The sequence below is a fragment of the Vipera berus genome (assembly GCF_964194415.1).
Source record: "Vipera berus genome assembly, chromosome: 13".
Taxonomy (NCBI): domain Eukaryota; kingdom Metazoa; phylum Chordata; class Lepidosauria; order Squamata; family Viperidae; genus Vipera; species Vipera berus.
In genome coordinates, this window is record NC_138216.1 from 7499021 (window position 1) to 7522448 (window position 23428).

At 43.4% G+C, this 23428-nt stretch overlaps 2 protein-coding genes across 6 annotated transcripts; one reads left to right on the plus strand and one right to left on the minus strand.

Moving 5' to 3' along the window:
- Positions 1-10152: 10152 nt before the first annotated feature.
- MRPS34 (mitochondrial ribosomal protein S34) lies at positions 10153-19266 on the minus strand. 5 transcript variants are annotated; one of them, XM_081338442.1, is made up of 5 exons: positions 14379-16098; positions 13632-13956; positions 12255-12297; positions 11670-11852; positions 10153-10274 (listed from the first exon to the last, which is right to left on the minus strand). In XM_081338442.1, the coding sequence occupies exons 2-5, from the start codon at positions 13947-13949 to the stop codon at positions 10219-10221; spliced, it is 600 nt and encodes a 199-aa protein (XP_081194568.1). In that variant the 5' UTR covers positions 13950-13956; positions 14379-16098; the 3' UTR covers positions 10153-10218. The 5 variants fall into 5 exon arrangements, with proteins under 5 accessions (XP_081194568.1, XP_081194565.1, XP_081194566.1 ...); XM_081338439.1 differs by having other exon boundaries at positions 10173-10274; positions 11527-11852; positions 14379-16097; XM_081338440.1 differs by lacking the exons at positions 10153-10274; positions 14379-16098 and adding exons at positions 16678-16883; positions 17003-17079 and having other exon boundaries at positions 10295-11852.
- Positions 15677-22728, plus strand: EME2 (essential meiotic structure-specific endonuclease subunit 2; the record flags this gene model as incomplete). Its single annotated transcript, XM_081338437.1, is given in 9 exon segments — positions 15677-16148; positions 16784-16920; positions 17853-17945; positions 19140-19264; positions 20227-20332; positions 20579-20632; positions 20636-20694; positions 21162-21351; positions 22413-22728. Coding segments are annotated over 9 exon segments (1404 nt in total). The 3' UTR covers positions 22581-22728.
- Between the last annotated feature and the right edge of the window lie 700 nt (positions 22729-23428).

Sequence of the window (23428 nt, forward strand, 5' to 3'; positions counted from 1 at the left end):
AAAAATTGCAGAGCAAGTCATTAAAAAGTAAGTTGATATGGGGAATAACTTTTGGGTAAGTGGGTAAGACAAGTCCATCTCCCTTTTGCCATAAAACCAGTAAGCTCAAACACATCCAATATGTGGAGACATGTTGCCGATAGAACTGATTTTAGGAAGAACAGGACAAAATTTATTATTTCTATGGCAAGGACATAACAGTAAGTTCACCGACCTTATATCACAAAACATTCATCAAAGATTATATAAACTCAGGAAACCATGAAACACTATAGAAAAATGGGTGTTTAAAGTTTCGAATCTTGCAGAAATGTCTAAAATTTCTGCTTATTTGAAGGATCATTCACAAGAAAGATATATTTCAGTTTGGAGGAGATGGATAGATTATATTCAGAATAAATATGGGACTAAAAAGTTCCATTTAGCTTATGAGTAGATTTTAGAGGGATATTGTTATTAATTTTAGTGTTAGCACTTTGTATGTATCTATGTTAAAGGGGAGTTAAAGCACATTATGAATTTGGTTAATTTTATATTATGGATAATCTTTAGTTAGAATATGATTATTATAACTATAACCCTGTATTTAGCTCTGGGAAGTGGGGGGGGGAAGGGGGGTGGTTTGGGGTGGGTGGGATTTGGGGATGTATTGTAAAATCTTTTTTTGTAAAACTCTTTAATAAAAAAGGAAACCATGAAACTAAGCTTTTCATTTGCAAAGAGATTGGTTTTTCTGCAAAAATATGATCTTGTTGCGAGATATTCTCCTGGTTTGTACTCCCCTTACAGGTTTCTTCTACAAGTAGAAACTTACAACCACAATTTACCCCCAAACGTTCTGTTTTAGTCTGATTTGAAAGTCCACAGAAATGCATATAAAATAAATGTCCAGAAGATGTGAATACACGAAATGCAAAATCAATATCATCTAAAATAAATAGTTGGCCTAGTACAGGTAGAAAGTATGCAAATTTTCTTTATGGCAACGTAGAATACAATTTTAAATACCACAGATGCAGAAATGCAAGTAAATATATGTCAAGCATTTTAAAAAGAAAACATTCTCGTTTGTTTGTGTTTGTGTTTTGTTTTTGGACTGTGCATCACGCCTAGAATTTCTTTCTGGGACCTAACTAACAAGAAACCAGCTTTTGCTTATCCACAGTTTATTTAAAATTTTGGAACAGGAATCTTTGGAAGAGTTTCCTTGTCAATTAAGAAACGGTAGAGTCATTATCACAAGTCAAGAGGCAGTTAACTCAGATGAACAACAGAGTGTTAATTTAAACAAAGTCCTGACATATTGGGGGTGGGGGGAAGGATTTTTTATTATAATTGTTCCTAGGGAGACAGGACCTGTACTTGTTCTTTGAATAATTTGTCTGTCACACTGCAGTCAGCGGTCTCCACAATAATTGCTTGGCCCACCATGACGTCATTAAGCAGGAGCTGTCTCCTAATAACACCATCTTTTCCCACATCTTCCTTCCTTCTTGTTAGTTCCCTTCCAGCTTCACATCCTAAGCTCATTACCTCCGTCTCAAGGCTGTCAAGATGTCTCCTGCTCTCTTGGAAAAATGATCTGACTTCCCAGTTGGGGGGGAAAAAATCCATTTTTCTACACCAGTAAATTTAAAATACTGGCTCCTGTTCCACCCTTTCAATTAACTCCGATAGCCCATTCAGGTAGTAAGTGACAGTAGACATGGATGGGATAGTCACAGTGGGTTGGAAATAAGGTTGATGAGCTGATAGGTCAAAGACAAAGGCGGAAAAATTGCTCTAGCCACAGGAAACAGAGAAGCAACCTAGAACTAAGGAGAAACTTCCTGACAGTGAGAACAATTAACCTGCCTCCAGAAGCGGTGAATGCTCCAAGCCTGGAAGTTTTTAAGAAGAGACTGGACAGCCATTTGTCCGAAATGGTAGAGGGTTTCCTGCCTGAGCAGGGGGTTGGACTAGATGACCTCCAAGGTCCCTTCAAACTTTATATTATTATTATTACTATTACTATTACTATTATTATTACTATTATTATTATTATTATTATTATTATTATTATTATTATTATTATTATTAATTATATTTACAAAGTGATCGTAGTGACCATAATTTCTAGGTGTAGATAGTCCTTGACTTACAACCGTTGGCTTAGTGATTGTTCAAAGTTACAACAGCACTGGAAAAAGCGACTTAGGACCATTTTTACGACCGTCGCAGCATCCCCAGGGTCACATGATCAAAATTCAGGCGCTTGGCAACTGACTGGTATTTATGACAGTTGTCATGTCCTGGGGGGGTCACGTGATCCCCATTTGCGACCTTCCGACAAGTCCATGGGGAAGCCAGATTCAGTTAACAACCGTGTTACTAACTTAACTACTGCTGTGATTCGCCTTGGCAACCATGGTAACAAAGGTCACAAAATGGGGCAAAACTCACTTAACAACTGTCTCGCTGAGCAACAGCTGTGGTCATAAGTTGACGGCTACCTTTATATCCATCAATCAATAGTAAAAACAACAACAACAACAACCCACCGTCCCACAGCAACTCAAGGACAAAGGAATTTCTTAACCCATCCTCCTGCCTTGACAGAGAAGATTATTTTTTTTTTAATGGAACCAGCCAAGAGAAAGCAGGCGGCCGAAATTTTCTTTAATGGCCAGATATTAATAGAGGTTAGGTTTGACCCGGAGTCTTTGCACTGAACAGTTAATTAACAATTAATTGTGCTCACTTTGGCAGCACAGAAACCGGCAATTAGTTAATAGGGGTGACAAATAGCCTTTATCTACGTTTAATCCATGAGAAAATAAGTGTTGAACCTGCTAAGGAATTGCAGCTCCTGTCGGGGGTTTTTTCGGTGATCTAATTGGACTGTGTAATTTGTTTTCTCAAGAATGGCCACCTTGAGGTCATCGGAGCTCGTGCAGGCTTAATGGGAAAGGATGAGAGCATTGCGTATCTTCCAAGTTCACGGAGGTAATATATATATTTTTTTAATTCCATTTATATCCCGCCCTTCTCCGAAGACTCAGGGCGGCTTACAAGCTTAGCAATAGCCTTCATTCTATCTATATGCCTGCTTATTAGGGCTTTCACACACACACCCCAAGCAGCATTATTACAAAGCCAGCTTAATTGCCCCCAACAATCTGGGTCCTCATTTTACCTACCTCGGAAGGATGGAAGGCTGAGTCAACCTTGAGCCTGGTGGGATACCCCAGTTTATATATGGGTGGGGCGCCCCCAGTTTCACACCCAGGAGCCACGTTAAGGGCCCCTTTTTGTTTTTGTTTTATTGGAGAGAAGAAATTAAATTGTGGTGGACCCCCAGGAGGGAGCAATCCACAGGAGTCGGGCAACTCACTCTGGATGTCATGTGTGAGAGAAAGAGGGCAAAGACAGCCTCTCCTTAATAGCTCACAGACTACAGCTAATCCTACACTTACGACTTACGGCTGACACTTCCACTGCTAAGCGAGACTGTCTTTAAGCGAGTTCTGCCCCGTTTTACGATCTTTCTTGCCACACTTGTTAAGTGAACCCCTGCAGTCGTTAAATAAGCCACACGGCTGCTAAATGAACCTGGCTTCCCCTTGGATTTTGCTCATCCGAAGGCCACAAAAGAGGATCACATGACCCCCCGGGACACAGCAACCGTCGTAACGACAAGTGAAGCATCTGAAGCTTGACCTTGTGACCCTGGGTGTGCTGCAACGGTCGTTAAGTGTGAAAAAATGGTCATAAGTCACTTTTTTTTCAGTGCTGTTGTAACTTTGGTCACTAAACGAACTGTCGCAAGTCGAGGACTACCTGTCTATTGTAGATGCAGAGAGTAGAGTGCTCAGCCTGGCAAGATTTTGGCCGCAGGTGTGAAAACAATAGCCAGCTTGGAAGAACTGCCTCTTGTTGTTCTTGGTTTAGGGCAGGGGTATTCAAACTTGACCCTGATTTGTGGACTTCAGCGTGCCTGGCTGAGGAATTCTGGGAGTTGAAGTCCACAAGTCATAAAAGGGCCAAGTTTGAAGACCCCTGACAAAAATACCCACTTGTGGGGCAGGCTGACTAGCAAACTGAATCAATGAGAAAATTCTGCAATATTTCATTGCAGTTTGTATTAATTCCCTCAAAGGATCAACTTCGATCAGGGGCGTCCAACCTTGGCGACTTTCAGACCTGTGGACTTCAACTCCCAGAATTCCCCAGCCAGCCTCTTAGTTTAGAACAGGGGTGTCCAATCTTGGCAACTGTCAGACCTGTGCACTTCGACTCCCAGAATTCCCTAGGTAGCCTCTTAATTTAGAGCAGGGGTGTCCCAACCTTGGCCTCTTTCAGACCTGTGGACTTCGACTCCCAGAATTCCCTAGCTAACCTCTTAATTTAGAGCAGGGGTGTCCCAACCTTGGCGTCTTTCAGACCTGTGGACTTCGACTCCCAAAATTCCCTAGCCAGCCTCTTAGTTTAGAGGAGGGATGTCCAATCTTGGCAACTTTCAGACCTGTGGACTTCAACTCTCAGAATTCCCCAGCCAGCCTCTTAGTTTAGAACAGGGGTGTCCAATCTTGGCAACTTTCAGACCTGTGCACTTCGACTCCCAGAATTCCCTAGCTAGCCTCTTAATTTAGAGCAGGGGTGTCCCAACCTTGGCAACTTTCAGACCTGTGCACTTCGACTCCCAGAATTCCCTAGCTAGCCTCTTAATTTAGAGCAGGGGTGTCCCAACCTTGGCAACTTTCAGACCTGTGCACTTCGACTCCCAGAATTCCCTAGCTAGCCTCTTAATTTAGAGCAGGGGTGTCCCAACCTTGGCGTCTTTCAGACCTGTGCACTTCGACTCCCAGAATTCCCTAGCTAGCCTCTTAATTTAGAGCAGGGGTGTCCCAACCTTGGCGTCTTTCAGACCTGTGGACTTCAACTCCCAGAATTCCCCAGCCAGCCTCTTAGTTTAGAACAGGGGTGTCCAATCTTGGCAACTTTCAGACCTGTGGACTTCGACTCCTGGAATTCTGGGAGTTGAAGTCCACAAGTCTTAAAAGTCACCAAGGTTGGACAGCCCTGATTTTTAGACACCCCAAAAGTGATTGGTCTCCAAACTACACAACTGAAGGAAGCAATATATGTATCTAAGAGTCAGGCACATTCTCCAGAGACACTGAAGTACAAACACCTTGCAAGTCCAGAGAAATTTCATTGCTCAGTAATAAAACAGCCCCTTTGTGTATTTACTACTGGCAACAGATACAACACAGAACAAAGATACACTTTACTGCATTTTGTTGGGGGGGGGGGGGAGGAATGCACGCTTTAGAGAAAAATGTTTGAACTGTGACAAGCAAAACTTTCCAACACATCTCAAAAAAAAAAAAAAAACATGGCGGGCTATAGACATATCAAGAACCCTACAGTAAATGTCTTTCCCTCCTCTCAAGTTACGTTTGTTTGTTTTAATCATTCCAAGTTAAGTACTACAAAAACAATCCACAAAATTACTCACCAGGAGAGTTGTTTTGCCTTCCCTGGAGAGGTGGAAGTTGCTTCAAGGTTTTCTCACAAGGACGGCTCAGTGTCGGTGTGACCATTACACAATTCCTCACGAGGAGGGTGGCCTACAGAAGCTTCTGGATTGCCACTGCAGGTGCTTGTCAGGAATGCAAATTGCAAACCCCTGTGTGTGAAGCAGATTTTTTTTTTCTTTTGCCCAGAATTAAGTCTCCCAACTTTGGTTTTCAGTAGACTTTTTATGTGGTTATCAGACAAAGTAAGGTGCATTTTTAAAGCTAATACATCACTGTCGTTATAACCTCATTTTGCTTCTTTTTTATCACGTTTTATGAGTTTTAAGATTTTTCTGTATGAGCACAGATGGCCAAGGAAGTGAATTTATTCAAACAAGAGTATCTTCCTCCCCCCCACTCCCAGCATGTACTGGTAGTCTTTGACCAAAGTTACAATAGCACTTAAAAAAAGTGACTTAGGACCGTTTTTCACACTTAACAACCGTTGCAGCCTCCCCGTGGTCATGTGATCAAAATTCAGCCATTTGGCCACTGACTCATATTTATGACGGTCACAGCGTCCTGGCATCTTGTGATCCCCTTTTGCGACTTTCTGACAAGCAAAGCCAATAGGGAAGCCAGATCCACTTAACAACCGTGTCACTAACTTAACAACTGCAGTGACTCACTTAATAACTGTGGTAAGAAAGGTCGTAAAATGGGGCAAAATTCACTTAAAACTGTTTTACTTTGCAGCACAAATTGTAAGGTCGATTGTGGTTGTACGTCAAGGACTACCAGTGTAGAATGTTACAAGATTTGTTCTTCTTTCTCATGTACTTGTGGGTCTTTTTCCTAGTTTTTCAGTTGTAGGCCGTACAATTGGGCCCTACGCCCATTGAAAATGTGATTTCTTTGGCTTTCATAGAATCATAAACTGGAAGGGTATCTCAGAGGTCATCCAGTCTCTTGCTCAGTGCAGTATTTGTAAAGTATCTGTAAAGTATCTGTAAAGTATTTCAGAGAAATGATGGCTTGTTCGGTTGACAGCTAATGAAGGGGAACACGCCATCCAACGAAGCAACCTATTCCGCTGGTTGACAGGTGTTGTCACCTGGAAATTCTTCCCAGTCTCTAATCTGAACTTATTTCTCTATGGTTTCATCTTAGTCTGTTGTCTGAATGAGACACTGTGGTTTGTGAACCGGTTTATGGCTCAGTGGCTGGCACAAATGCAATCAATGGTGACTTGCTGAAGAGCTAGGAAGTAGCAAATTATGGTTTATCTTGTGAACATAGCCCAAATATGCTGCTTGGCCTAGCTTGCTAGGTGAAGACAGCCAATCATGGTTTGTTAAATAATCTATTCATTAGCTCTCATTGGGTTAATCTTATCAATTATTAATTCAATCAATCAATCGGAGCTGGAAGGGACCTTGGAGGTCTTCTAGTCCAAACCCCTGCTCAAGTAGGACCCTATACCATTTCAGACAAGTGACGGTCCAGTCTCTTCTTTAAAAACCTGCATGACGACATATAATAGGAATTGCATAAAAGATTGCTGGCGGATAACACCCAGGGGGAGGGCCTTCTCTGTGGGTGCGCCTGCCCTTTGGAACCAGCTGCCCGTAGAGCTTAGGACTGCCCGTGACCTTCGCTCATTCCGCCGGGACCTGAAAACTTGGCTCTTTGAGCTTTCTGGCCTGGACTGAGAGTATTAATTGGGGTTTTAATTGGATTTTAATTGGGGTTTTATATTTTTATATTTATTCAAGGTCTAAATATAATCATTTTAACTGTTCTTAATTTTTGTAATTGTTGTATAGTTATTTTAAAAACCTTGTGAACTGCCCTGAGTCCTACGGGAGAAGGGCGGTATATAAGTCTAATAAAGATAATACTGTATCAATATTCGGCATTCATCACCAAATATCGAGGGCTGTGTATTATATTGCAGCTGTCACATCTAGGCTGCAAGAAAACAGAAAACCACTAGATGGCAGTGGAGGGTTCAGGTCCTCAAAATCTCTCTGCTGCCATCTAACAGTTGCTATGATATGCGCGGGCATAAATTCAAGTCTCTCTCGTTCAAATTTCCTTTGTTAAATCAATAAAAAAAACCTTTTGGTTCATTGCCTGTAGGGAAGTTGTGCTATTGATGCCACTGTGTAAAATTTCACCCCCATTTCTGCAGTATATCGATGTCCTCCAATCGGTGGGGTAAGACAGCCTTGCCAGTTTAATATATTTCAAGATGTGCTGATAAGGATAATGATTACTATTATTTCCATCTAAAACAAAATCTCTTCTTTGGGGATTTTTTTTTTTTTGCAGCGTTTGTCATCCTCTGCATAGCAGGGGAATTGAAAGAAGGGGAAGGTGCAGCGGGCTTGAAAACCTTGGCATCAAAAGTAGACAAACTGCCGATTTCTTGCGTATTCAACGCAGCACTCTGCCCCCACCCCTAAAGAGCCTGTAAAGGTAAAGGTTCCCCCACACATGCGTGATAGTCGTTTCTCTAGGGGCCGGTGCTCATCTCCGTTTCAAAGCCGAAGAGCCAGCGCTTGTCCAAGGACGTCTCCGTGGTCATGTGGCCGGCATGACTAGACGCCAAAGGCACATGGAGTGCTGTTATCTTCCCATCGTAGTGGTCCCTATTTTTCTACCTGCATTTTTTACGTGCTTTGGAACTGCTAGGTTGGCAGAAGCTGGGACGCGTAACAGGCGCTCACTCTGTTACGCGGCACTCGGGATTCGACCCGCCAAACTGCCGACCATCTGATTGACAAGCTCAGCGTCCTAACCCACTGAGCCACCGCGTCCCTTCAAAGAGCCTGTAAGGAGTTGTAATTTTCAGAGCACTTGACACGACATTAACTCATTAACCCTCCAGACAGGCTTCACAAAGGCATTAAAAAAAATCAAAGAATGGCCAGTGACAAATATGATACCAGCAAAGAAAGAGGCATTAACAACAACAACAAAAAGTCCATAGGGAAACAGAATATTCCTCCTTAAGCCTGTACAGGGAATCCTCGATTTATGACAACTGAGACCACCATTTTCCTTGCGTGTTCAATTTTATGACCTACTTTGCTACTGTGAATCGCTGCAGTTGTTAAGCGAATCTTGGGGTTGTTAAGCAAATCAGGCTTCCCCCATTGACTTTGCTGATCGCCAGAAGCCGGCTGGGATGGTCGCAAATGGTGATCACGTGATCCTGGGACGCTGGATCCTTATATCGCTGTACAGTCGTAAGTACAGGCCAATTTTGACCAGGCGATTGTGGGGATGCTGTGACGGTCGCTAAGTCTGAGGAACGGTTGGAAGTCACTTTTTTCAGCGCCGTTAACTTTGAATGGTCACCAAAGAGAGAAATGGTTGCAAATTGAGGACTACCCGATTATAACTTTTCCAAAGCTCAGTTGGATCCAAAAGCTTGCTTGCTCAAAGATTTCCCCATTTTAAACTAGAATCCAGTCTGGGTCGGTCACTGGAACCAGAGATGGGAGTCTTCCAAGCTTTCGGATTGTGTTGTACTTGTGTTAACCCAACTTTCTCGGTGTAGATGACACACCATCTTTTTAAATTTGAAACCAAGCTAGTTTTGCAACGGCAAGAGTAATTCCCGTTGTTTTTTATTGTGTAAAATGATTGGGGTGGCGTGCCTTGGCTCTAATAGGATGCAACAAGCAGGGCGATTAGCAAAGTCAATCACACCGCCTCAAATTCCACAGTCGCAGCTTTCAAATTAATACAAAAATGTTTTGTTTGTTTTTTAATTGTCAGGCTGCCGAGTTTTCTTACCAAATTACTTTCTCATTGGAGAAAATTAAACCTCCTAACAGGGGAGATGGTTGACAGAATGTTAAAGAGGCTTGATAGAATGAGTGCTTTGTACGAAGTGGCAAAGGAGCATTATATTTAACACTGATACGCGGATTCAAAATACGGTGTTATTTTTCACACACCTCCTTCTGCTTTCAAGCATACTGTAACTCTTAAAACCACTCATACTTAATCCAGATGAAAAGCTTCAGATGATATTGAGGGGGACTAAGGAGCCAGAGGCTCTCCTGGGCTTAGATTCCACCACCCATCATCCTGGGACATAATGGCAGGAGCTAGTGGCCACTAAAATCCAATTATCTCCAGGCCACAGAATCTAAAAGGCTGATCTATATTCCCGGGAGGTTCAGGAAGTAAGTTTATTTCTATATTTATTTAAGAAAATTTGAATGGCTGCCCGCTCAAGCTCTGGGCGGCTTTAAAAAAAAACAATGTACAGATAATCTCCGACTTACAACAGTTCATTTAGTGGTTGTTCAAAGTTACAACGGCACTGAAAAAGGGACTTGTGAGGGCTTTTCACACTGACGACCCAACTGCGACATCGCTATGGTCACATGATCAGAATTTGGACCCTTGGCAACTGGGTCATATTTATGACACGTCCTGGGTTCATGTGATCACCTTCTAAGTCAATGGGGAAGCCGTGTTATTTAAGGACCGTGTTATTAACTTGCCAATGGCAGGGATTTGTTTAACAACTGGGGAAAAACGGTTGTAAAATTAAACAAAACTCACTTAACTGCCTTGCTCAGCAACAGAAATTTTGGGCCCCGTTGTGATCGTAAGTTGAGGATTGCGCTTCAAAAAAATTTATTTTATCAGACACACACACACACACACAAAAGAACAATCTGTCCTGGTTTCTTCAAAACTTTTGGTTCAACGGCTGTTTTCTCCCGGAACAATCTTTCAGCAACACTTCTGCAATCCAGCAATGGAAAGTTAATTGTGTAATATTAGGGGGGGGGGGAAATTGGACACAGCTGAATAGATAACATCAAGGTTATCATCCCCAAAAAAACACAACCCAACAACAACCAAAAGCACAAGACATTATTGGCTTTTCAGGGGAAACCCTGTTATTACGAAGTTGAGGAATCAATCAATGTCAACCCCTCCCCTCTTTGCTGAGATGATTTGTCCTGCCCTTAAGAATGAAATTGCACATTAAAAAGAAAAGCAAAGATGGTCAATTATTCATGTTGGAAAAGAAGTTTCATTAATATTTCCAGTGGGTGCCACTGTAACAGCTAGCAAGATTCCAACAGCCTTCTATCTGATTACTTTCTAAGGGGGTGACCTTATTGTTATGTGCTCTGGGGTAAATAGGGGAGGCATTTAGAAACACTAATACACACATGAAACACACATGTAAAAAGTTAGTGATGCTGCAGTGCAATGTTGGCCAAGGAAATCCTTCCATTTAGGAGCGACGCCATTTCTCCACCCATCCAGTTCATGGCGTGCATCTGTTTCACAGGAAGAGCTCTGACACAAATTCCTTGTGCCCATGATTTTAACATTTTTTTATTCATTTGTATCCTGCATTTATTATTTTTACAAATAACTCGGAAGGCCGTAAACATACCTAATACTCCTTCATCCTCTTCATTTTCCCCATAACAACCCTGTTTCATTTCACCAATACATTTGAAAATACAGGAAAGAACAATGCCACATCATAAAGAAGAGATGGAGGCTATTATTTTTTTTTTTAAAAAAATAAAAAATAAAAAATTGGCTTACAGTAACACAACAGCACCTTTTAAGGTTGTGACTGGACTTAGGGGAGGAAGATGGGGCCGTGCTAGGACAAAGATTGATCTCTGTTCCAATCCATTATTTTAATTAGGAGTCTCTTTAATTTATATTGCCTCATTATTAAAACAAATGGATTGATGCCCTCTGCTTCCCTCGGACCTGATAAGGTAGCAACAAGAAACGCGGAAATGGGAAATAAAAACAAATCTAAAATAAAAAAAACAAGACAGGATAATTGGGGAAATGTCAATGGAAGATTCCAAGAGCAAAATTATCTTATAATTTTACTGATTGCTGGTGGGGTTTCCCCCTCCCCCTCCCCCTCCCCCCCCCAGCCTCAGTGACGGGATCGTATTTCCCAGAAACATCTCAGTGCAAAGCAGAATAAGAAAGTTGGGCCGTGTGATCACACCTGAGAATGTAACAAACCAAGAGCCATTTCCAAGTCCGAAAGTCTTCAGACCGGGGTCCCTTCAGCGTGGTTTCCGGGGGATGCATTTAGGAGGTGAACAGCTGGCTCTAAGTCAAGCAGAGGTTCTTCTTCAGTTGATTTACCTTCTTTCTGCCTTTGCGCCAGGATCATGGCCCGCAGCAGCGGTGGATAGAGGACATACCGGATTTTTTCTTCTTCCACGGGAGGGGTAAATTTCTTAAAGGCTTCCTCCTCATGTTTGGGTACCATGCGCCAGTCATGATACATTACTTTGTCTATTTCTTTCTCTTCGTTTTCAGGCTTGCCTAAGCAGAAATTGTGAAAAGGAAGACAGGTTCTGATAAATAGCAAATCTTGCCAGAATGGAACACACAGTGAAAAGACAGATTTGAAAGCATAGACCGCATGCAGTTGGTTTTACTTGTATCTCGTTTCTGTAATTATGTTTCTTCATATAATACACAATGCCACACGATTGGACTGTACATTTTTATATATAAATGCACAAAGAATTCTTTTTTTGTTCAGAGTTGCGGGGGGGGGGGGGTTCAACACATCAGGAGAATCAAGTTAGGCATTTCTTAATTTTTGACACCCCGAGCCCAAAAGATTTGCCCCCACTGCTCTCTCTCTCTCTCGTGAGACCTCGTCCTTGCTAAAGGCTTCGTCGTGAAATCTTCATCCATAAAAGCAAATCTCCCTCTTACCTCTAAAAGTCAAATATCCCCAGGCCTTCCCGTGTTCCATTTTCTGTAACAAAGAACATCAAAGGATTATAGTCCATTCAAGAGGAAGGGAGGAGGGCATGTCGGAATTCGAACCAAAGCTAACAAGTCGATTTTCAAGAAATTCCAATCCAACTAAGGTTGTTAAATGAGGATTGCGCCTGCCCTTTGAAACATCTTGCTCCTGAAGTGACGTCAGCTCCAAACCTCCTTACTTTCTGTAACAGCTTAAAAGAACTGGCTCTGTCTGTTGGACTGGGGCTCCTACTAAGGATTTTCACATTGGATGTGGTTGACAGATTTACAACAGATCCCACCCCTTCCTCTCCTCATCCTACTCCAGGGGTAGGCAACCTCGGCTCTTTTACGACTCATGGACTTCAACTCCCAGAATTCCTGAGTCAGCTATGCTATAAAGGTAAAGGTTCCCCCGCACATGCGAGCTAGTCGTTTCCAACTCTAGGGGCCGGTGCTCATCTCCATTTCAAAGCCGAAGAGCCAGTGTTTGTCCGAGGACGTCTCCGTGGTCATGTGGCCGGCATGACTAGACGCCAAAGGCGTACGGAACGCTGTTACCTTCCCACCGTAGTGGTCCCTATTTTTCTACTTGCATTTTTACTTGCTTTCGAACTGCTAGGTTGGCAGAAGCTGGGACGAGTCACAGGCGCTCACTCTGTTACGCGGCACTCGGGATTCGACCCGCCAAACTGCCAACCTTCTGATCGCCAAGCTCAGCGTCCTAACCCACTGAGCCACTGCATCCCTATGCTATACCCCTGTCCTACTCCCTTACTCCCCATCTTTTTAGCAAGGTTGATTTCATTTATATCATCAGGTTGTGTACAGTTTTACCTTTTAATATTGTAAGCCGACCAGAGTTACCTTGTTATAAGACAGGCAGCTAATAAAATTTTACAAATAAAAATAAAATGAATTAGTAAACGAGCTGTGTACAGGTAGTTCTCGATATACATCCAATAATTGAGTCCAAAATTTCTGTTGCTAAGCGAGAGATTTGTTAAGTGAGCTTTGCCCCATTTTAAGACCGTTTTTGCCACGTTCCTTAAGTTAGTCACATAAGTGAATCTGGCTTCACCCTTGACGTTGCTTGTCAGAAGGTCCCAAAAGATTGATCACAGATCCTGGGACACTGCAACCGTCATAAATATGAGTCAGTTGCCAAGCATCTGAATTTCGATAACGTGACCATGGTCACAAGTGTGAAAAACAGTCATAAATCACTTTTTTCCAGTGCTGTTGTAACTTTGAACAGTCACCAAACTAACTGTTGTAAGTCGAGGACTCCCTGTTCTAGGATGCCTGAATTTCCCCCTTTCTCCAGCCAATGGAAACACTCACCTCGGCTGTGTAATCCAGTTTTACTTTAGTAATGACCCAATAACAAGGCTCATCGTATTCCCATATCCAGGATTTGCGTGTGACCATCCTGCCGATACCAAAGAGGTGCAAACGGGACAGAAGCATAAAAAGCCGATTCTCATTCCTCACATCCTCCCAGGACAGCACAGGGAGGCGCTTGCCCGTGGAGGCCCGGGTCATCTTCTCGTAGTCTACCGCAAAACGCTGGGAGTCACGAGGCCGGTTTTTTAAAGCCCAGTATTCACGGATTTTCTTCGCCTTGGCTGCAATCGGGCGATATCCCTTGTAACGACCCATGGCTGCCCTATGGAATGATAAGACAGGATTGTTAGCCATTCGAATGCCAAGAACGAATTTCGATTTAGAATCAGCCTGGGGCAAGGGCCTGCGTTTCTGGTTCGTATTTACCAGTTTTAGACAAATCCCTGCGTTATTCTATTAACACACCCAATGTCACCAGAGCATTGTCTTCCTTTCCTTCTGGAAGTTTAAAATTAGGGCACAGAATACTAACAGGGCTGGAAGGGACCTTGGAGGTCTTCTAGTCCAACCCCCTGCTCGAACAGGAGACCCTATCAATGGGCAAATGGTTGTCCAGGTAAAGCTTGAGTCTCTCTCTCTCTCTCTCTCTCTCTCCCTCCCCCTCCCTCCCTCTCTTTCTCCCGAAGCCTACCTCGCAGGGTTGTTGTTGGATAGACCAAAGAAGCCCTGCACCTCAACACATACCTGGCTCCTTTTAGCAGCCCTGGGCTTCCTTCTCTCGCTCCTGATTCGGCGTCGACTCAAAGGCACCGCTCCGAGCAAGGACGGTCCCCTTCCCTAAATCCTCCCCCGAGCCACACTTCCGCCCTTCTTCGGGCTTTGCTTGAATCCCAAAACCTTCGCAGAAGCATCAGCAGGGATGGTGCAACCTCATATGACGCCCGGCAAAGAACACTTCCGCCCCGGCATTTTTTTTAATTTTTTATTTTTTTTTTGCAATTGTCTCAAATTCAGCCGAGGCTGGTCCGTCGCTATAAATTACCCGGCCGCCCACGGATAATCGCTCTGTTGCTTCCGGCCTTAGGTTATTAGACGCTCAGGAAAGAAGGCAGGTCCGTCGCTATAAACGTTCCGGCAGGCAACTCTTCCGCTGCTGCTTTCCTAAAGTGATTTTCATTTTACTTATTTTTTTATTATTTTTTCCAAAAGACGATCCCGATGACTCCTCCGAGCTTCTTTGCTTCTTCTCTTCGCCTCCCTCCTTCTCGTGTTTGGCGGCTGTTTTTCCTCTTCCTTTTGTCGCGCTCCTAGTAGCTTGAAGAGCCTTTGCTCAATCATTGAGACCAGGATGGAGGGTGGGATACGTGTGCCTAGAAACTGCCTTTTCTAATGAAATGCATTTTCTTATTTCACTTCCAGGGTTGGAAATGCTGTAGCGGGTACACCCGAGGGAGACTCTGGACGTGCGGCTTCCTTGCTGCCTTTTATTCCCCCCTCCCGATGACCCACAATGTTTTCTACCTTAGTCCTGCTCAAGCCACCCAGATAAAACACTTGATCAACTGTTGCTGCATTGGTAGAAATGCCTATTGGTGGAGAAGACTTTGCTCAACTGGAGGGCATAAACACAAATTTCCAAGTGTAGGGACGTCAGGGACAGAGATTCTATAAATAAGCTGGCTTCTATTTACGGTATTCCTATCCACAGGATCCAAATTGTGAGAGAGACAGCTCTTTGAGTAGGACTTGGTTTGAAAAAAGCTTTTTGTTAATGAAAGGAGATCAGGTGAGCCTCTCTTTCTGATCAAATTGAGTTTGTTGACTGGTAGCCAACATTTAATTAGGATACTTGGAAGAGTGGCTTGGCAATGACCATTGTACCTGTTTATATTGAGAACGTAGATTTTACCTCAAATACACATGGGAGCTTTCCCCCGCAAGTTTCCTTAAAATGCCCAGTTTTTGATAGTTTTATGTAGTTGTGATTCTGTGACTGCTGCTGATCTCCTTAACATTTTCAGTTGAGGGTAAAAACTTAAATCATGGAGGGAAACCAGAGTGTTGCTCTTGATGGAAAATGCCAGCTTGTTAAAAGAGCGATCACATGGGAAATCTCTGATTCTGAGGAAGACAGTGATGTTAAACCAGAATCCTCAACTGCTTTTGTTTATTATTCAGATGTTGACAATGAGGGCTGCTCAGACAAACAAAAAACAGAGCCCTGCATGGCACTGATTGAGGCAAAAGCAGTACCTTTGCTTAGACCGTTGACACAAATAGTATCCTGTAATTCAAAGCCAGAGAGAAAGAAGAAAAAGCAGTCGCTGGAAAAAAGCAAGATGACCCAGATAAAAACAGAAGAAAAACAGAACAGCTTGCACAAAAAAGAAGAGAAAATGAGGATAAAGCAGCAGATTGCAGCTGAGAAACAGAGACGAAAAGAAGCAGCATCTGCCTTGAAATTCCTTCGGCCTGATCAGTGCATGAAGCAAATGATTGTCTGTGTGGATTCAGGTAGTATGTTTACATTACATGATTATTCCTTTCCACTTTAGGTTTGGTGTTATTAGTGCCTTTACATCAGTCCCTGCACTTTTCTTGGCAAGATTTCAGAAGAAAACCCAGCTAGTTTCATACCTAAGGCAGGACTAAACTTAAAACACTTTCATTTCTAGCCCACTGCCTTTAACCACTACACCAAAGTGGCACTTTTCTTGACAAGAGCTTAGCCATTGCCTCCTTACTAGGGTGAAGGAAATGACCAGGCCCAAATAATGCATCTGGCTTTGTGCCTAAGGTGGGACCAGAACTCAAGTCTTCCATGCCTTAAAGCAGGGGTCCCCAGCCCCCGGTCCGTGAACCAGTACCGGGCCACGGCATGCCAGCAACCGGTCTGCACAAACAAGCAAAGCCCCATCCGCAGGATGCAGGCAGCACACAAAACCACGCAGCCACCAGTCCACGGAAAAACCTCTTTCCACGGAACCGGTCCCTGGTGCCCAAAAGGTTGGGGACCTCTGCCTTAAAGACGACACCAACCTACCCATTTTGTGCCTGTATTTTACCGAGAGGGGGAAAGGTTTTGGCATAGTACTACGCTGTAGAGTTTATGTGCCATCAAAAGATCATTTGTTATCCTTCCTCTTCAGGTCTTTTAGAGCACCTTGGTTCTGATGTCTTGCTGGAAGTTTTGGACTCCTTGGATTGTAAATACCATATTGAAAGTCAGATAATTCCACATAGCATAACCTGGAAGAGAAAAATATTCAGCGGGGCGCCTAATTCAGTAAGCATCCGAATCAAAACTCCACTGATAGCCAAAGAAACAACACTGTGTGTCTCTGTGCGTGTTACAACTGATTCCTTACTCTGCTCATCTGCTTTTCAGTCCTTGAAGGTTTTCGTTCATTTAGGGTTGCCTCTGCATCACATCAAAGAGAGTTGGCCCAACTCCCAATAAACACGTTATTGTTGAAGCGCTTTGAAGGAAAACTCAGCAACGTATTTCATATAGAATGGATTTCTCCATTGGAAGTGGAGGACACTTCCTTGTGCAAAGTGCTTCTCTGCGGCCTCTATGGATTACTGCTGATTCGTTAACCTGTTTTGCCATAGCTGCTAAATTCCTGCTCAGAGATTAATAGAAGAAAATGACATAAAGCAGTCAAGGAAGATAATAGTAACTATAATGAGAGTCCCAGACTGTCTCTGTTGGGCTTGGCTCACTTACGCCATTATTTGTTCCCTAGTGGATGTGTCAGCTATGAAATTCACTGATTTTGATAGTTCTGTGGCTGTTCAATTAATAAATCAGTCTGACTTGCCAAACTTCCTAGTATTTAAAGCCCATATATTTAAAACCTAGGGTTATGATATGCGGGGAGTCTAATGTTTCATCAGAATTTTATTTATCATTGATAACCCTGTTATTGCTATCAATGGGCGACATCTTTATAGACTCTTGCACTAAAAACTGGGATGTGAGCTGGTCTGTGACCGTGAATTTTAAAACAATTTGAAATCCATGAGGGCAGATAAGAGAATGCAAGCATGAGGTGAATGAGGAAGACTAAGGTAACAGCACCTTCAGGATCTCTTCTCTGCTCCGGTGAACCACCGTTGGGAGTAGATGCTGGGTTTAATAAGTTTTTAATTGGAGCTAGCAAAACGATTCTTTTTTTTCCCTCTTCTGGCAAAAGGTTAACTTTATTTCTGCAGGATGGTTGTCAAGAAGAGACTGCAGTGGAAAGGGAGGTCCTGTTAGTGATGCAGCCTTCATATTTCCTCAGACAACTATCATCATTGGTGCAGGTGCTGTACAATACCCTTAATTTTGTGAATACGAATCTAAATGGCAAGTCTTGGCTTTCCTTCCCAGTTGCTTAACTGTCCTCTTTTGCTCCATTTTTACTGGCCCCCTTTGCCCCGATTCTCTGCTTGTTATGCCTTCTATGACAAGAAGGATGAGGAGAGAGCATGATAGTGTGTTTCAGAGTTTTATCTTATTTTCAAATACCTAGGGAGATGAAGCTTAATAATTGAGAGGAAATGCAATAGAAAGCTAGATTGGCAGCAGGCAGAATCCAAGAGGACAGTACTGGAATCGCTAAGCAAAAAAAAAAAGGTGAGCAGAGAAAAAAAGATGAAGCAAGACTTACGATGGAAAAAAGAACGGTAGATTTTATTTCTCACATTTTAAAAAAAAAATTGCACGCTGCATAGACTCAGCCAGAAGAGTAAAAAGATTCCCCTGCTCTGCCTCAGTTTTGCTGTTCAAACTTGTGAGTGAGATATACTAGGTACTGGCATACTAATTCTCAAGTGGCCACTTGTGTGTGTGTGTGTGTGTGTGCGTGTGTAGCTATATTAGTCTCCCTTTAATTCTTTGTTAGCAATCCAAAAAATTTACACAAATATGAGCTGCTGTCACTGTGTGACTACAGCCTGTTGATGGCCTTGGGTTAGGCTGAAACAGGAAATAAGATTTGCACCGTGTTTGGAGCCTAGCAAGGTATTCTAAATACTTAACAAACACTTAACATATATAAAAATCTAGTTTAATCTTAATTCAGGAAAGATTAGAACCCTAGGAATTGTTTTAAAAGTAAGAACATTAAAATCTGGCACCCGGGAATAGAACACAAGTATATTCAGCTGACTGATGAAAGAAAGATAGTCAAGGGGTGGGGATTAACACAAAGGAAGATGGTTCAAATTACAAACAACTATGACAGTATTTATGCTGAGAGGAACCAGTTTTGAAAAGGATCCATCACAATAATCCAACCTCAAAAGGCACACAAGGGAAGGTTCATTCCATTGATAACCATTGGCAAAATGAACTTACCTGGGAGTTTAATGTTGTCTTTTCCACCTAAGAAAACTAATGCAAACCCACTTGAGGTTGGAACTCCTTCACCGGTGGAATCCAAAATAGTCTTTAAATTCATATGCAAAAGTGGTGGATGATTTTTTTTTTATTCTAAAATCTTGTTCTAATTTTAGAATGCAAGTCCTGGTAGCCAGCGGAGTGCGCCAGATCTTACTCATCTGTGTCCCCTTCACAATCTGGAAGATCCTTCTACGGTATCTTACAGCGTGGTTGTCATCGGACTAGACACCTACCAATGGTACATGGGATTGGAAGGGCTGTCTTAAGTTGTGGGTCCCAAGGAGCCAAGCGTTGTGCGAGTCGTGGGTGAGCTTGTGGGTCCCAAGGAGCTAGAAGTCTCACGGTGTTCTCGACAGACAGAATTGCAGGTCTTCATCTTGGACCCTTACATTTGTCGCGTGACAATCTTGGTGTTTTTTTTTATAATGCAGATTACCAACAAATATTGGAAACAGGTAGTATAAACATGCTATCCCCCACTTAACTGGGGAAAATTCATTCAAAAGGTAATGTGTAAACACAGTCTTGCTTGTGCTTTTTCATTGGAGGCAGGGAAGCAGTAAATCTAACTCTGGGCTTTCAGCTATATAGCCGGCTTTCTGGTTAAAGGATAAGCTGGTATTAAATACAGAACAAACTCAAATTCCGACAGGAAGACTCAAATGCACCACGTCTCCCAATTCTCGATTACCTTCTTCCGGATGTTAATTTAGCTTTTTCAGTCTTGTTTATAGCGCTGGGATTTCCTGGCTGCATCCTTGTCCAAGTATTAACCAATCTAATCCTGCTTAGCATTTTCAGGCTCATTTTAAGCAACACTTCTAACAATGAAAGGCAGTAAGACGAGTTCATTCTTTACTATCAACTGCCACAAATGCCTCGGTGGCTTAAATTAACATACGCTTTCCCTGCACCAGAGTTTCCAAACCAGAGTAGCTTGACAAAAAAATAATAATAATTTTGTGTCTTCGAATCAGTCTTGACTCTTGGTGATTGAATAAGTCCCTGCTCTTTTCTTAGTAAGAATTTTGGAAGTGGTTTCATCCCAAGATGGAAAAAAAAGAGAGACTGGGCTAAAATTAGCCAGCTGGCTTTGTGCCTAAGACAGGAAAACGAGTCTTCTGGGTTCTAGCTTGGCACCTTTAACCATTGGACCAAAATATTAATTCTCGAATTGTGGTTCTTTTCTGAACTGCCTAGGTATAACCAGAATCATCAGCTTCCGCAAGAACTGACCACTGGACTGGAGAATGCAACTTTGCAACTTGGTCCGGAACAGTCCGTGACACGGCATCAAATTGAGGAGGTAAACGTAGCAATCAGTTTTATCAACCACAACAAAGGGCTCCATTCTCTCAGGATTATCATCCGGGTTATCGGTCTCATTCCTTGTCTGATTTAATTTACATCCTTACGCCACCACATCAAGGATGATACAGCAAAAACACTAAAATGGGAATTACAAGTTCATCGTTGCTGAACCTCAGCCGAGATGAAGGCCAAATATATTTTTTTTCCTTTTCGTTTGAGTCTCTCCAACTTCCTCCCGCAGGCTCTGGTGGTGTTGCAACTCCGGGGTAACGTACATGTCTTATTCCTGGAAACGTGACAGGAATTGGCCCAGCATGTTTCTGCAGTGACCAGAGCTGTAGCACAGCGTCCCTATAAGTGAGTGTCAGCTGTCCATGTTGCCTTGGGAAAGCTTTGGAGTCGTGAAGTAGGAACCAAAAGGCTATCCCACAATCCTTTCATTAAAAAAAAAATAATAACCTGTAAATAAGGTTTTTGTGTGACTTTGTCTTTGCAGGACCAAAGATAATACAATGAGATTGTTTCTTTAAAAGACGTTTAGCGTTACAGATACAGCTACTGCTTGATTTACGTTGCACTGTATTCAGAACAAGCCACCAAGCATGCTTTTGCTTGTTTTGTTTCGCTTGCGCGGTCCATGGATAGTACCTACTTCGCGTTGAACAATTTTTTTGGCAGGGAACATTCTGAGCCCCGAATGGTCCCAGCCCAGTCTTAGGAATGGGACATTCTGACAACCCTTGGAACAGGTTACTGTGAGGTCAGCTCAGGCATTTTAAGCCCAAAGGGTATCCTATGTATGTACATAATGGTTTCTTCGGCAGGAAACATCGGGAAAAGCAGTTTTTCTCCTTCTGCGCCAAAGGCAAGTGGGCTAGCGGTGTGCACATTAGCAAGGAGGGGAAAGGGCTCCGAGAGACCTGGCTGAAACAGATCCAGCAGTTCAACCGAGTCAGTCCAGCCGTGGCATCAGCCGTTGCCCAAGCCTACCCCTCGCCAAGTCTGCTGCTACAGGTCAGTTCGTTCCACCGGTTGCTTTGTGCTGGCGGTAGAGAAGGGACATCAAGGGAGGCGATTCTCAAGAACAGGGGCTAAATCGGGCACCGGGTTTCTGTTGTCTCGGCGCAGGATTAAGTAGGCCGCAAGTAAAAGGCACGGAGACTTCAGCGAAGAAGGGGGGAAAAACCACTAGTGGGGCGTTTACTCAGATGTTGCAGTGTAGAGAATTAAAGTGACGGCTGGATAAGGGACTCCTAGTGAACTTCATTCCATTCTCCCTCCGTAGTTCTCTGATTATTCCAAGCCTATTGAGTTCTCCTAGGTCACAGGTCTGCAACCCGCGGCTCCGGAGCCGCATGCGGCTCTTTCAGCCATCTCCTGTGGCTCCCAGTCTTCTGCCATGTGCAGTCCAAAAAAAAAACAACAACAGTGGGACTAAAAAAGTTCAACCAATCAATCCAAATATGCAGGGTAGGTGCATATCTCGCCTTGGCTCCACTCTTCAGTCAAACCCTGTTCTGCACATGCGCGCATGTATGCGCATGCGCACACTTTTGCGGCTCCGTTTTTCCTTTTGTGAGGGAACCGGTTCTGAGTGGCTCTTTCACTGTTTCAGGTTGCTGACCCTGTCCTAGGTGAAAAAGCATTTCTGGGCTAGACTTACTATTTTTTTGCCGCCTCCAAGTACTATGTTTCCCCGCCATACAACCAGGTTTTGCTTCTCGTTTAGCTATGGGGGTTCTGTTTACGTAAGGATCCTCCTGAAGAAAACAAATTGTAGATCAGGTCTTTAATAATAGAAGCTGCAAGTGAAATGATTGGTTCCACTGGAGCTCTGCCTGGGTTTTTTTTTTTAATGCCAAAGCCTCCTTTAGCAATGCCCCAGATCTGTTCCTTCTCGTAGCAAACCAGGCTTGCTGCCCCATCATTTTTGCTACCGAGAGCTCTTTACTAGACAATCGTTCTAAAGCAAAGCTAGGGAGAAAGGGGGTTAACGCTGAAATAACTCAAGCAGGCAGAGACCAGATTACCAGAAATACACGGCAATTGGGTATCCTTTCCCCTCCCCCCCCCAGGCCTACCAAGAATGCAATACGGATGGAGAGAGACAACTTCTCCTAAGCAATCTCCAGATCAGGACCAAGGACAACAAAACAGAGAGACGGATTGGCCCAGACCTGTCTCGCCGTGTCTACCTTTTCATGGTGTCTACAAATCCAGAGCTTGTCCTAGATTTAAGTTGAAGCACCTTATGCTGTTCTAATCACCGGGTCATAGCTCCTTAGCCTTTATAAGTTTACTGCCAAAGCTGTAGGATTTATTGCAGACATTGAGTTTGCCAAAACCAATAAATGTCTTTGTGCACAAATGCTATCAATGAGACTCTCTCGACTGTGGTTTTTTTTCCCCCAAGTCCCCCTTCTTCTGCTGAATAATTTATTTTACGCTATTATTACATCCCATGGTGATGCTTGTTTGAATTTGTAATGACATATTTGGCATATATATTTTTTTTGGGGGGGAGGGGTTTCATACATTAAACCATAATGTAGCACGGCGGCAATATTTCTGAGAGAACCTAGCTCGTATATAAAAGCGTTAATGGTTATTCTAACTGCAGAAAACATTATTTTAAAAAAAGGAACACCTAACCCCTTCTTTTAGTGCAGGGGTGTCAAACTCAATTTCATTAAGGGCCACATCAGCATTGCGGTTGCCCTCAGGGGGCCGGGTGGATATGGCCAGGGTGGGCGTGGCCTACTGGGTGGGCGTGGCTAGAGTGCGTATGGCCTACCAGGTGGGCGTGGCCAGCTCTACATCGTTGGCATCAAGGGTGCCTATGGGGGCCTGGGCAGGAGTGGGACAGATCTGAGGGTCTCTGGCAGAAGGAGGGTCTCTGGGCCAGGGCCAGGGCAGTGGGGGCCGTTCCCACACTGTTTCCAGGATGGCTTCGCGGGCCCGCATGAAACCACTTTGCGGGCCGGATCTGGCCCCTGGGCCTTGTGTTTGACATGTCTGTTTTAGTGCAATCCTAATCCCAGCTAAATAATCATTTCCACCGAAACTAAAGCTCAGTGCTGCTTTCATTTAA